At 36.6% G+C, this 14518-nt stretch overlaps 1 protein-coding gene across 1 annotated transcript in view; it reads left to right on the top strand.

The window, feature by feature from the left end:
* Nucleotides 1-12901, top strand: part of SNTG2 (syntrophin gamma 2) — a 188157-nt gene extending 175256 nt beyond the window's left edge. Inside the window, exons 15-17 of the mRNA XM_042457420.1 lie at nt 2880-2972; nt 6515-6625; nt 12776-12901. Coding sequence (XP_042313354.1) covers nt 2880-2972; nt 6515-6625; nt 12776-12901 — 330 coding nt within the window. The remainder of the gene's footprint in view (nt 1-2879; nt 2973-6514; nt 6626-12775) is intronic.
* The last annotated feature ends 1617 nt before the right edge of the window (nt 12902-14518 follow it).

Raw genomic sequence — 14518 nt, 5'->3', positions numbered from 1 at the left:
ATAATAATAATAATAATAATAATAATAATAATAATAATAATAATAATAATAATAATATAATAAAAAGTGTATTTTTATCCCGCTTTTCCAACTTTGATCAAAGTTGGATTTGGGATTGTATACAGTGCTGATCCTGCACATTATCATTTTAATAAGCATGCATGGATCTTTTTTGTGCCACGCTAATTTTACAAGATGCATGCAATCAACATGAATAAAGATCAGAGAAAGAGCCTGAAATTGGTTTGCCATATGATCAAGGAAGGAAACCTGTAAAGCTGTCTCTAGCAGGTATATGTGGAAATGTGAAATGAGGCTTTGTTAACGAAAGATAGAAACATAATCTGAAAAGTCAGGGAGGATCTGTTGTGATGTAACACAGGGCAATCTATAACAGTATTCCAGAACAAAACATCTCATTCTCAAGGAGTTGTATCTGTTGGGAGCACATGGAAGGATATGGTTAATTAAAGAAAACCTAGGAGGGATGATCAATATGCAGCATGCGGATAACATAAGGATGAGGTCTCCTGGACATTTCATGAAATCATGTCATGTGATATCATTCACAATGTATTGTTTCAATAAAGAATTTCAAAAATCCAGCTCTTCTGTGTGTATTGCTAACTGGTTATCTCAGCCAGGATAGGACTTTTCTAGCAGCAACAAAAATGTTGTATTTAAGAGCAACACCAAAGGGCACTGATGTAACAGTATTTACATTTTGATGCACAGCAATGTGCTAAAAGAAAAGGCTTAAGATGATGACAGAACTGCAAAACCAGTAAAAATCAACTAAAAAAGGGGGGGACCTCTTTCAGAATTATTGGATTATTTTTTAAACATCTAAAATGATAGTTGAAAGCAATATAATCACAGAATAATCACAGAAACACTTCTGCAGGCAAAAGTAAATTTTATTAAATGACATGGTACCAAGAGGTTAAAATTTTGGATACTGTCAAACAATTTTTAAAAAGTAGCACAGGGGAGGGAGAAGGTCACGGATATGTCTGAATAAGTAGATCTAGATTGCTGACAAAATATCTAGCCCTTGTAGAATGAGAGACATACTGTGAGATTTCAAAGGACACATTAAAAAAAAACAGCAACAAACACCAACTGTTTAGAAAGTCATAATCATTAAATGCCAACACCATTATTGGGTGGAGTAAGAATTACTGTTTCAAGACTTTTAAAAATGTGTTACTTGAATGGATTAAATGTATGGAAGGTTGGCCATTTTAATAACTTTTTCAATTTAAAAGTAACATGTTACTAATCTATTACCACATTACTTTGTTTTTTGCAACACATTAGTATCATCATTTCCACTAAAATCATTTATGTTAAATTCATTAATTTCTGTGTTAACGCACTTTAACATTTCCATACTTTGCTTATAAGAAAGGGAAAAAAATTGAAAAGAAACTGGAACTGATCATAATTGCCAGTCTTTTCTGTCCTGGAAGTTTTTTCAGACTGGGGAAAAAATGAGATTGAATTAGCACATGGGTGCCACTCTGTGACCGGAAACAAATAATTCAGCACCACAACATCAGGACAGAAAATCAGAGCAAGGGTTTTGTGTTTTGTGTTGTTATAAACATCCCTATTGAAACTGTGCCTCCTTGGCCCTTATTCATCTACACTGACCATGCTTAGAGGTACTGATGAGACAGGCAGTGACATAGCTATGCTCAAGTCTGACTGATTGCTGTACTTGAAACATTTGAATCTTTCCTCTGGGGCATATTTGCTAATGACCTTGAAGATGTTTGCATGGCTCACTTAGCATGAAGCTATTTGCATTGCCTTTAAAAAGAAGCAAAACCTATTCGCAGTGCATTTCTTCTTTACTGCGCTATACAGTCAAACTTTTTAAATGGCTGGGAAGCTGCTGGTTAGATTTCCTCTGAACAGGAATTATGGGGGTTTTTCCTGTCCCCATACTGTACTGTATGATTCAAGCGCAGGCCTATATATCTAACACAATGTAATCTTGATATATTTTTCACCAGCCTCATAACACTGACCTTTGCTTTCTACCCTTATTACTGATTGGGATTAAACACTAACTTCATTTATTTATACCCCATTTGTACAGATGGGGGTATCCTAATTGCAGCTTTTGACCTATATATGGGCTTTGTGGGGTTCCCTAAAAATGCCTATATCTGTATCGCCAGGTTACATCCTAGTTGTTATTGTTGTTGTTGTTGGTTTGAACCTTTACTGGGTCTAAAACATCTCAGGAATGACATAACTTTGCCTTGGGGAAATTATGATAGAGTGGCAATTGTTGCCCAAAGAAATACAATTAAGGAATTAAATATTTATATGTAGCTGTGATAGAGATTAGTATGTCCATCGAAAAGCATAATGTGGCAGATAAAACAAGATGCTGTAGGGATGGAAGGAATACTTTAAAAAAAAATGCTTGATGGTTTAAAAAAAATCCTCTGTGACATGAATGTTTGTAGTTTGGGACTTTTCTGCATGAGAAAACATAGAATTTGCTGTATACTGCAGCAATTTCATGTTAATTGTTTTTCATGTTGATGCATTTGGCCTATAGTGTTTGCATCACATCTTATCTGCTCCTCGTTTGTTCTTTTTTCCAGTATTGTCTTTCAGTCTTCTTGACCTGTCGCAATGTATACATTCTATACAAAGACATACCATTTTAAGACACTTTATAACGCCTCAGCTCAAGATCTTAACATTTATCATTCATCACAAAGAACCTCATTAGAAGCAATTGTATATAGGACTGTAATGCTAGATTAGTAACAGTTACTCATTCATATTAACTGGGAGTTCCAACAGTTAAGAAATGCTATTTACTATGCTATTTTCTATCTTTATTTTTTTCTTAGTCTAAAACCTATACGTGTAGCTGGCAAGGAGAAAGCTTATGTTTTATGTTAGACTTTGCTTTGGGATTCACCTGCTTTGACAATAAAACAAAGGTAAGAAGAAAAAGAAAACAATTATAAAATATTATTCTTTAAGAAAGATCTCAACTGTTATTTTTCCTGTCCTGGGGGTAGAGAATATAGAGAACATAGTTCAAAAATGCCTTCAAGCCTACTTAGGTTTCTATTGTCTGGGAGTGATGACAGCAAAAAGTATGATTTTTGCGTCTAGCTCATCGATAGGATGTTTTTGGTAAAGAATATAGTACAACCGTGCCTCCCAGTTAATAATGATGAACTCATGACAACTGTGATGCATTTTAAAAGCATTTACCCAACAAAGCACTCCCATCTCATCCAATGTAAACATTGCCATCTAAGAATGGTATTTTTAATGGAGGTTCCCAAGGTTTATCTGATGCTGTTGGATCAATTTCAACTATTGATGTCTGAAAAGTTGGGCAAGGTGCCACTAATCACATCTTACTGGTAAAGGCCAGCTGAGAAGGGACTGCATCCCCTTCTCATTATCATAACAAACACTTACAGCAGAACCTGGTGCCAATATACTCAAGGGAGCCTCTGGTATTCCCTCTGATAGGAAGGCTCAATATCCATTAAAGTTGAAATCTGTTTTTAATGCCCACATCTTGGTAACTTGTTTCAGCAGGCAGTGACAGAACAACTCTAGGTTTGAACCTGAGACAAATTTCTATATTACTGTCAGTAATCTTTGAGGCTAGGGATAGAGCCTACATGCTTTAGAAACTTCTGTTGGTAATGGAGGAAAATAAACAGAGGGAGTAGTATCTTGTAGGCATGCCTTGAATTTTTAGTGTGTTTTTTATTCATTAGACCAGGTGGGTAAGCACATAGAAGCCAATTTATAGTCCGTAGCACACTGATAACCCCAAATTAAAAATAAATAAAATGAAAACAGAGGTTTCTGGAAGTATTTTTCTGGTCTTCTAAATTGTCTTTTCTTTCCTTTTTAACTAAAAAAAAAAGGGGGGGGGGTTGAGGTTTGAATTACAAGGAGAATCACCACTTCTGCAGAATTCTGGTGGTGACTATTCTCCCTTTTCTTGACATTGTTCTTGCTGTAGAAGTTGTGGCCCTAGGGCACAAGGCCAACCTTGGCATACATATTCACACAACAGACCACATGATTCCATCCAATGAATTCTTTTCTGATCCAAATCAAGAAGTTGAGATTTGGAGGCCAGTCTCTATCAGTGCTGCTCTCACTTCCACCGAGGGCGGAATTAGTCGGCTGCTGTCTAAATCTCATGGGTTTCATCTTGCCACTCTAATAATATTTAGCAGCTATATCCAACTGTTGGGTGCAACCATCCAAACATTTACAGTGAGGTGTCATTAAAAGCCAATTTGCATCTGATTCAGAAGCAAGAATCACAGATACTTAATACTAACTAGATAGGAGTAAAAAAGTAGAATCTGAATCATGAGCAAACAGAATTTTTAAAATAAACAGGATTGGGAGGGAGGGGATGAAAATGGAATTAAAAGAAATATACAACAGAGCTGGAGATAGCACACAAAATATCCCTCCCACTGGAACCAGAAAACTAAAGGGGAAACAATAGAAATTTGAAGAGGCAAATACTATTAAGAAAGGAAAACTTTCTACATTTCCATCTTGCCAACCAGGCTTTGGATAAGATGTTTGGACTACAATTCAAGCAAACAGCACAGCAGTCTTATCCACCACTAGTAAGACCATTCTGTAAATCAAGTAACTCATGCATCCATACAAATTACATGGTGTTGAAAAGTTATTGTACTGAATATGCATCACAAGATAAATTGCAAACCTTTTGAGCAGTAAATCAGTATGCAATTTTCCCAATATGAAGAAGTGTATGATGAGTACAAAACCAGAGCTTTTTTATTTTTAAAAAATATGGAAAGATACAAAATAGGTAATATTAAGATTATTTTTTTAAAATAGCTAGTGGAAACCTGGCTGCACATATCAAAGTAAGCCCTTTTCAAATAGCTTAAATTAGATTTTAAAACTGCACTTTTGATTTAAGGGGAGAAGGCTTACTTTATGTCAAATTAGTGAATGCACTTTCACTCAGAAATAGAAGATTATTATATCTACATTACCTTTGTCAATGTTTAATGATAGACCTGAACATTTGATCAATAAAATACTGCTCCAACTAAATCCATTTATTAGAAAACACTGTGAAGTGCTGAACCACAGCAATTTGTTCTTATTGATTTTATAACAGGAAGAACAAAACTTTAAACAAAACGGGGGGAACTGGAGACTACATTATGACAGTAAGAAAAGAGGGCCATTAAGAGAGAGACTATGAATACAGACTATCTGTACAAAGAGTTGGATTGTACTGATTTGTTTAGATAATAGGATTTTTATAATATATGTTTCCTGCGAAGGCAGCTGAACAAAAACAGGTCCACCCAGATGCAGCTTTCATTCAATCAAAAATCTCCACTCTCTCCTAATTAACCATATTTGCTATCTGAGGAAGTTTTGTTTTCTACTCATCCATTTCCCCTCTCTTTTAGCTACCAGAATCTCCAGGTTATTCTGAATGACCATTACCTTTGCTTCCAGAAAGGGATTAATTCCTAGGTCACCATTCAAATGCCACACTATAGACTGCCCTGTGCATCTACTTGTGATACATGTTCCAGGTCTCAACATATTTTAAGTCCATAGCATTGGTGGAAGATATCCATTTCCATCTGGATCTAGTAAATATAGCTGTAAGCATGACTTTCTCTATGAGGCTTTTTAGAAAGAAGAGGTCTTTCATTTCACCTTTCAGAAATTCTTTTAAATATCTTTTGAACATGCAGTTTCACAAAGCGTTGGCAGAAAATAAGGGAATAAAATACTCAGTTAAAAGAAGCTGAGCAAAGTAAATGTTTTAAAAAATGCCTCTGTATGTGTGTGTGTGTGTGTGTGTGTGTGTGTGTGTCCCTCATGTTCATGTCTATAAAAATTTTAAATATGACTACACACACACATACACACACACAACTCCTTGTTCCTATCATCTTTTCCGAAATGATAACCACATACTGTTTATTTCTGTAATATATATATATATATATATATATATATATATATATACACACACATATTATTTCGAGCCCAAATTTTCATAGAATCATAAACTTGGAAGAGTCCACAAGGGCCATCCAGTCCCACAGCTTGCCATTCCAGGGGTATTCAACCAAAGCATTCCCAACCTCTGCTTGAGAATGTCCAAAGAAAGAGACTTCACCACACTCCACACCACATTTTTGGATTCAAAAAAGGAGCATATGCATAAGAAGGCTAACAGAAACCTCTTCTGATCTTCAGGGTTTTCCCATGCCCCCCCCCCCCCGCTTTTTCCTACCCTATGGCAAGTACCATGCAACAGGGTCCTCTGGCCCTCAGAGAAACCTCTGATGGCTGAAGAAATGCTGAAGGTGAGGAAAGGGAGGAAAATTGCTTTTCCCAACCCTCTTGTGTGCATGTTTATCTGGATCTAGCCCATATGTGTAAGACAGTTGCACCCCAAAGTGTTGTCTTTTCCATTTCCTTCCAGAATGTCCTCTGGAGGTTCAAGTTTTCTCAGCTGAAGGGATCCTCAGATGATGGAAAAACTCGAGTTAAGCTGCTTTTCCAGAACACAGAAACAAAACAAATTGAGACAAAGGTGGGTATTGCATGTTGTTGTGGTAAATGTAATTGAATTTATATCAAGAATATCTAGGATTTTAGTTAACATTACACAGGTATTCACAGTCTTATATTATCTCTTTTCTGTTCCATATAAGCTGGGTCACAAATAATCACCCTGCACTGCTTACAGATTTATTACACATTTCCTGGGATTGTTACTGCGGTGAGCCGAGCTATGATAAACTGTGATATATAACAATTTCAAACTATCCTTTCTTGAATATACAGCACTTAGCAGAACAGTAAAAGGATTTTGAGTGCTGCGGATAAGTAACAATAGTTTTAAAAGGAAATCCATTATAAATGACAGATAAAATGTTTATTAATTTAAAATGGCTTTAAATAAAACTACCCAAAAGATGTCTAAGTGAAATTTACAGAAACTGCATGGCAAACTGCTACCCCATCTTGAATGAGATCACACTGCCTTAGTAAATTTCTAAATGCTTAAGTGAAGTTTGAAGTTACTGCAATGCTAGAAAGTTGGAGGTTAGAGGGAAAATTCATAGGAGCAGACTGTATTTTTATTTGGGGGAGCAATGCCCTCATTGTAGGGAGAGGGAGCACTGTAACTATACCACTGAGTTACAGCTGGTGGCTCTTATGTCAATGGGATTGTGAATCTGCTCTGGATTTTAATCAAAAGTTTAAAAAGCTATCCAAGGTAGTAAATCTATTTTGGAAATGGAATTCAGATCCTTGAATGATGATGATGAGTAGAACTAGTAGTAGTAGTATAGCTTGTTTAAAGTGTGGACTAAAATCCTGAGCACCCCCCATTGTCAGAGTTCCTCAGTAATCTTCATAACTCATTTCAAACTTTCTTCCATTTGTTGTTTTTGCCTCCCCTCCCCCTTGACATAGGTATTCATTCTTTTTGCAAGGAAATGTGTTATTTTACCAAGTGACATAAAATATTTGCACTTGGGGAGATGCTCATGTACTTACAGAATTTAAGATTCTGCCTGAAGAAGAAAATGAAATAAAACTGATTGGCTCAAGGGGCAGAGGAATACTAGCTTTCGAGATTTGTTTTGGATTCAGAAACAGTGCTAGAATATGGGAAAAAGTAAGACTAATAACCCCAACATTTATTATTGATGCAGTTTGTAGTACAGCAATGACTGAATCTGAGATGTGGATGAAGGATTTGCAGGAAAGGCAGATAGTGGTGGATAGGAAAGTATGGCCAACAATAAGAAACACAAAATGTCATCAAATAATGCAAATTTCATTTCACTTGAATAGATAAGCTAGTAAATGTCAACAGTAGCCTAGCAGAGAAGTATTTCAGCATTTACTTAGCAGCAAACACCATGGTTAAGGTTATGAACATTTCTCCTAAGTGCTCCAGTTTGTATTTTTTTATTTAAAAATGTAGAGGGAAAAATCTCCCTAGTGTGATGCAGTTTTCAAGTAAAGAAGCTTCTGTTTTTATCATTGTTTTCCTGTGTTAAAGTATATACTCTGTTACACTTTAATATTGTTGAGGCAAAACAGAAAACCAAATAAATCTACCGAAGCCCTTTATCCACTACTCCAAACTATACAGTTGACCTTCCACATTTGCAGTTTTGACTTTTGCAGCTTTGATTTGTGGTTTGGACGAATATGTTCTCTCCAGTAATCTCCAGGTCCTCCAATACAACCTTGCCAGAAGGCGAACATAGAGTTGTGCTGGAAAACCTAGACGTTCCTAGAGAAAACACTTCTCTAGGCAGTTGTACATCCTCTAGCATGATTCTTCTAGCAGATGTTGACCATAGAGTTGCTGTGGAGGACATGGAGATTCCTACAGAGGTGTTCTCTCAGGTACAAAGAATGGTATTTTTATTTATGGTTTTTCGACAGTCACAGGGTCCTTCACCCCTAACCCCAGAAAATATGGAGGTACCACTTTAAACAAAATGAGACTCAAAGTACCAATGAAAATGTACAGTAGCTGAGTTCTCCTGAAACTTTCTTTGAGAAATCAGTTACAACTCTATTACTACAACACTTGTCTGGCCCAGGGGAACCTTTGTTGTTTCAAGCTGCATCAATACTAGAACCCTTCCACAACACTGAGACCTTTGTTTTTTTCTGGCCTAAATTCAGTTAGTACTCACAGCTAGAGTAAACCTAGTGCCCATTCACACTACAAAATTATAACACTGTTATTCCATGATCTGTCATTGTTCCATCCTATGGAATCCTGGGATTTGCAGCTTAATGAGGAACATTAACAATTCTCAGTCAGAAACCTTCTCTGTTGTCTCACTAACTCATGGGGAAAAGTGATGGGAGAATTTCTCCCCATGGATGGGACAAGGACAGGATAATGGTGTTATCTGATATTCTTGTCCCAATTGCACAATTGTGATGGGAGCATCCCATTTTCTTCCTGTCACTTTCAGGCATCTGATAATCTCCTTAGATTCTAGATTTATTATATAACAGTGGCAGGTTAGCTACAGTGGCAAGGTAGAGATTTTCTCAATCATCCCTTTGAATAAAAGAAGTATAAATAAGTACAGCTCTGCCACACAAGGTAACTCTAGCCAATTTGGGCAATCCCCACTTTTCCCCTGCACTAAAGCACATTCCATTGAGCATGGTCCCATGACCCAATGCTTAACATTTTTAAGGGTGTTGGAGGGGCTGTCATAAGGAAGAGGATGACTTGGAGATGTTTGGTCTAGACAACCTATTACAGACTTTCAAGAGTTGTTACGGCAAATTTTCCTGTTCTATCAATGTATTTTATCTGTACTAAATCACCAAGATGTTAACCCTAAGTCAGGCAGTATAACTGGTGGGTCATACATTGCTTGCCACAGAATTCATTGTTTCATGAACAGTTTCTAGCAAAGTATGTTTCACTGATGATATTGAGACACCTATGAGACCCTGACCTTCCATTGTTTAGTTGTTATTGTTGTATGGCCTTCAAGTCATGTCTGACTTAGTGTCCTGGACTGCAGCCAGCACTAGGACCTGGCTGAGCCTCCTCCTCTGGGGCTGGGAGATCAGGGCTGGCTTCTGGCAGAGCGGGATTAACACCTGGTGTAGCCTCAATTACCTCTTGCACTGGAGGAACCCCATCCTCCTCCTCATCCTCCAAGACCTGCTCTTGGCTGGCCATGACATTTAGGGTGATCCTAAAGTGAATCTATTACAGTTTTTTTTCTGGGGCTAAGAATGGGTATCTCACTCAAGGTCACCCAGTGGGTTTCCACGGCTGAGCACAGAATCAAATCCTGATCTCCAGAGTCATAGTCCAATGCTCAAACCATTTCTGGCTCTCCTTAGAGTGTTACTATTATGTACAAATGTCATTTTCATGATATTGTACTTCGGAGTTTTGAGCTTCATGTGCTTATATGAGCAAAGTTTACCTTACATGTGTATATCCATTGACTTCAGTAGTATAACCTTGATGCATAACTGGCTTCTCAGGTCAATAAAAATAGCAAAACGGTGCTCAAAATAGTTGGAACTTTTCATGAGAAAGTGTAATTCTATATTTTTGATTGCACAGTTGTAATGAAAGGAAAATTTTCAAGGTCTATAATGCATTGGCTGTTTGGAAAGTTGCTTGTTGATTAATTTGGTCCAGAATGTCTAACCTTGAGTTGCAGACAAATTATACAAAGACATTTTGTGCAGGAGGTATTTGTGAAATATAGTGGTTCCGGAAAAAAATTCCCAGCATGTTGATTTGTGTAGAAATCAAGGGCTGTGCACAGCTGCCCCTTGATGAACTTGGCAGTATGCTTAATCAAGATACAGTACTCTTAAAAATAGAAAGTTTTTCTTCTTCAAGTGAAAAACATTTATTGCAGCTGAGCTGATATCACAAGCTTTGTACTGATAACATAAACTGAACCACATTTTCATGCTGCAATATGTTTTTCTGCTTCCTTCAGCATATCACGGCTGGTAGATTTGCACAGAGAGTGATGTTCCATGACAGAAGCAAAGCATGAGATAGTAAGATTAGGTGGAAATTTATGAACAGTGACAGGTGTCTGAGAGGTAGTGTACATGTTGGCAAATTCCCCAAATTTATTATGCTCAATTTAAATACATGTTGGCACTTCCTAAAATAGGTACAACAACTCTGTGAAAAGAAAGTACAAATAGAAATAGATACCTTTTTTCCCCTTCCCAACTGTTACTTCAGGACTTAAAAACATTCACATTCCAGCATTCCTTTTTTATTTTTTGCATAAAACGTAAGATTTTTGCACAATTTGTTTTTGCAAAATAATTCAAAGTGTTTTTTAAAGGTGAAAAAAAAAACCCAATAATTTGCATAAATTCTCAATCTCACCCAGCAAAGAAAAAACATTTCATTTAAAAAAAAATACAGACACATATACACAAAGATTTACACTTGAGGATAAGGTAAGTGAAGATTTTCATCCCAATAGATCAGAGTTGGAGGAGTTGCTTTTGTTGGCTGTAGCTCAGAGAATCCCACAGCCAGCAAGGCCACTGTTATAAGGAATACGTTTTTCAAACTCTAGCCTGATAATTCTGGATAAAGCACTGATATATCTCCAGTGAGGAAACTCTTTCAACAGTTGCTCATTTTGTTACTGTTCAGGGTCACAGCAAGCAGCAATGAAGCAGTTTTTTCCCTTCTCTTCCCATATATATCCCAGTTCTTAATAAAAACCATTTGTACAAATTTCATTGGAATTTACTGCTATCTAACAGCCCAGTGTCTTAGTACTTTAGAAATCCATGGAGCAAGGGAAGCATCCACTTTTAGTCATCTTATTATAAAGGACTGAGATGAAGAAACCATTTTTAAAAATGCAGATAATCAATTAGGATGTGAGAAACCACCCTAATTTGGTTTTTTTTAGCTAGTTTGTTAAAACTGCTTTTGGCTTCTTTTAACATTTCTCAGGTGAATTGCCAGCAGAGGAAACTCTGCAGTCTCTTTAATCTTGCTTTAGGCAAAATCAGGTGACAGTATACAGATGCTGAAAATTCCCTCAGAAGCATTTTTCACTTTCTTTGAAATTCCTATGGTGTTTTACTTAAGGAGCAACAGCCACGTTGGTTTCAAATATTTCTTCAATCAATGTTTTAGAGATAGTATTGATTTCTTAACTAACCCCACTCTTAACCCCCCCCCCCCAGGGTTCATCTGCCCCTTCAACAATTCAATGAAAATTATGAATCCACCCCCACTCCCCAATGCATTCAGAAATCAAGAAAAAAATTGGCACCCAATTCACAGACCTCATAAAGCCAATCCATTAACCATGGACCACAGGAAGAACCCCTCAGCTACATGTACAGAAATACAGCAGGATCCTTTATGACCATCGCATACTATGTCATACTATAGCTACCATACTATGTAGTGGATTCCGCCAGAACCTCCCCCCAGACCAACTTAAGTAAGCATCCACTTAGATTGATGAAGGTCCATTCCCTGTCAATTAAGAGGTAGCTGGCTGACATTCCCATCCTCCCCCGCCCCCCAGAAGCAATCTCCAGTACACTGGCAGAAAAGGAGCAGTTTGCAAATCCCACCACATTGGAAATCATGCATATAGTGGGAAGGATGGGATGTCAAGCAGCACTCTCAGGAACAGACCCCTGTCAGTCCCAGTGGCTGCTTACCACTGGGACGACAGTGTTCATGTAGCGCTCTTAAACAGGGTTATGTAGGGATTGTGAATATGAAGCATCTACAAATGCACAACTATAGTTTACATATCATAACTGCCCAACAGGATTCCAGCCAGAGTTTTCCAGCATCATAACTTCTATGGAACTCCTCCCCTCTCCTGTATAATAATAAACAACAAGCAGAAGAGATGCTTAGGTGCACTGAATTAGCTGATGCTGGGAGACAACAGCAAAATGCAAGTTCTTTCCCTTTGGTGGCAGATTTTTACACTGCCACCAGCATGGCAGATCTACAAGAAAAGCCATTTTCTGCTTGGACCTGCTGTACCGGATTGGGCAATTTTAGGTTCAAAATACTGAAGTCTTACATTTGTTCACTTTGAATGAATACTAGGTTATAAGACTATGAATGCTTTGACCTTTAATGCATTTGGCCTTTAAAATATGTGAAATCGTATTTTACATTTTTTTTTCTCTCTCTCTCATTCAGGAACTAGAATTTCAGGATCTGACAGCAGTTTTAAACTGTATCCATTCCTTTATAGCTGCAAGGTTGCATCAGTGGATCCTTATTTATAGAGACCAGAGCATTGCAAGAAATATACCTAGTAATTGAGAGAATTGTATGTTCCGATTACAACAGATTAATTATTTCTTAAAGAAAAAGGTTATTTCATGCACAATATTGGAATTCCATGTGATTTTATAAGAGATCTATAGTGTGTTATAAATAAAAGTTACTATTTTCACATTGATTCATCATTGTTAAATCTGATGAGTTAAGCATTTATTCAAACTGAACAGTTTGTTGCCGAAATGCCTAAATGAATATTTTTCACACTACAATAAACTGTACTGTTATTTTAAATATTGTTATCAAGCATTGCCACATAACAAAATTTAATAATAATAATAATAATACCAGATGACCAATATTTTTCAAAATGTTGAAACTACATTTGTATACTGAGAATGTAGTTGAACATAAAGTTTCATGTCGATTCTTGTTTATAATTATAACTGTAGGTTATTCAAAATGATGTAAGCTCAGGGTCAAGGAATACAAAGGCTTACTTTCCCAGTAAATAACCTGCTGCTTTCCTACATCAACATGAAAATTCTGCAGAAGACTTTGCTTTTTTTATGCCACAGATGTATTTTTGACCTTATAGGATTATTATGCCTTTCAAGTTGCCCACTTACTTATCTAGAAGTAAATCCCATTCAGCTCAGTAGGACTTACTTCTGAGCAGACATGTCTAAGCTTGCTCTGTTAATTGTTAACATGAAGAGCTAATCATAACAGGTGATTGTCTTTTGTTCAGCTTCTCACACAAAGCACTGAACAAGTTGTTTTGGGAACACTCTAAATCAGAGCCCTTATTTGTCAACTTGGGATTATGTAGACATGTAATTCTCCTCTAAATTTATTCTCAAAGGTAGCAAGGAGTATTTTTGGCAATTTTCTTCTCCAGCTGCAAGAATGTCTTCAAAAACCAATAGTCTTGAGAGGCTATTCCCAATTTGGGACTTATTATGCAAAATTCACACTTGGTTGTTTTGGTGCAAGAAACATTCATTTAAAATTGTATTTTCTGTTTAGAAAAAAACCCTGTAATTGGGGGTTGCCTCTATGCAAAATTTGCACATGGTTGTTTTGCACAGAAAACAGCATATTTTGCATGGAAAATAATATTTCAAAAACAGAAATGTTAATTCCAACAGAAAGTGCTGTTTTCTATGCGAAGATATTGTTTTCTATAAAACTCAACCATGGTGAGAATTTTACTCAGAAAAACCCCCAACGTGCAGCTTTTTCTGTGCAGAAAACAACATTTTCTGCACACAAATTAATAATCATTTCCATACCAAATATGTGTCAGTGATGGCATTTTGCATCGAATAAGTACTGAATGGCAACGATTCTCTCCAGTCAAGGATTATTCTCATCAGGGTTTTCTTGACACTAAAAAAACATGGGTTTTTTTTTACCATTTTCCAAAATTTTCAAGTATTCTTTCTATCTCTAATTCTGTCACATATAAAAGAAAATAAGATCCATTCAAGGTAAGTAAGATTTCAAATTCATCCAACCTTTTTAGGTCTGGTCTATCTGAGCAATTATTCAACAACAGCTTATATTTTAATGCATATTCTAGTCTAGGTTCTATTACACCCACATATTAGTTGCATTATGTCAACTGTAGTTCTCCTAATATCAATTGATGTGCCC

The sequence above is a fragment of the Sceloporus undulatus genome, chromosome 1 (assembly GCF_019175285.1).
Source record: "Sceloporus undulatus isolate JIND9_A2432 ecotype Alabama chromosome 1, SceUnd_v1.1, whole genome shotgun sequence".
In the NCBI taxonomy this organism is placed as follows: domain Eukaryota; kingdom Metazoa; phylum Chordata; class Lepidosauria; order Squamata; family Phrynosomatidae; genus Sceloporus; species Sceloporus undulatus.
Note: the sequence above shows the minus strand (reverse complement) of the source record. Positions and strands in the feature narration are given on the sequence as shown.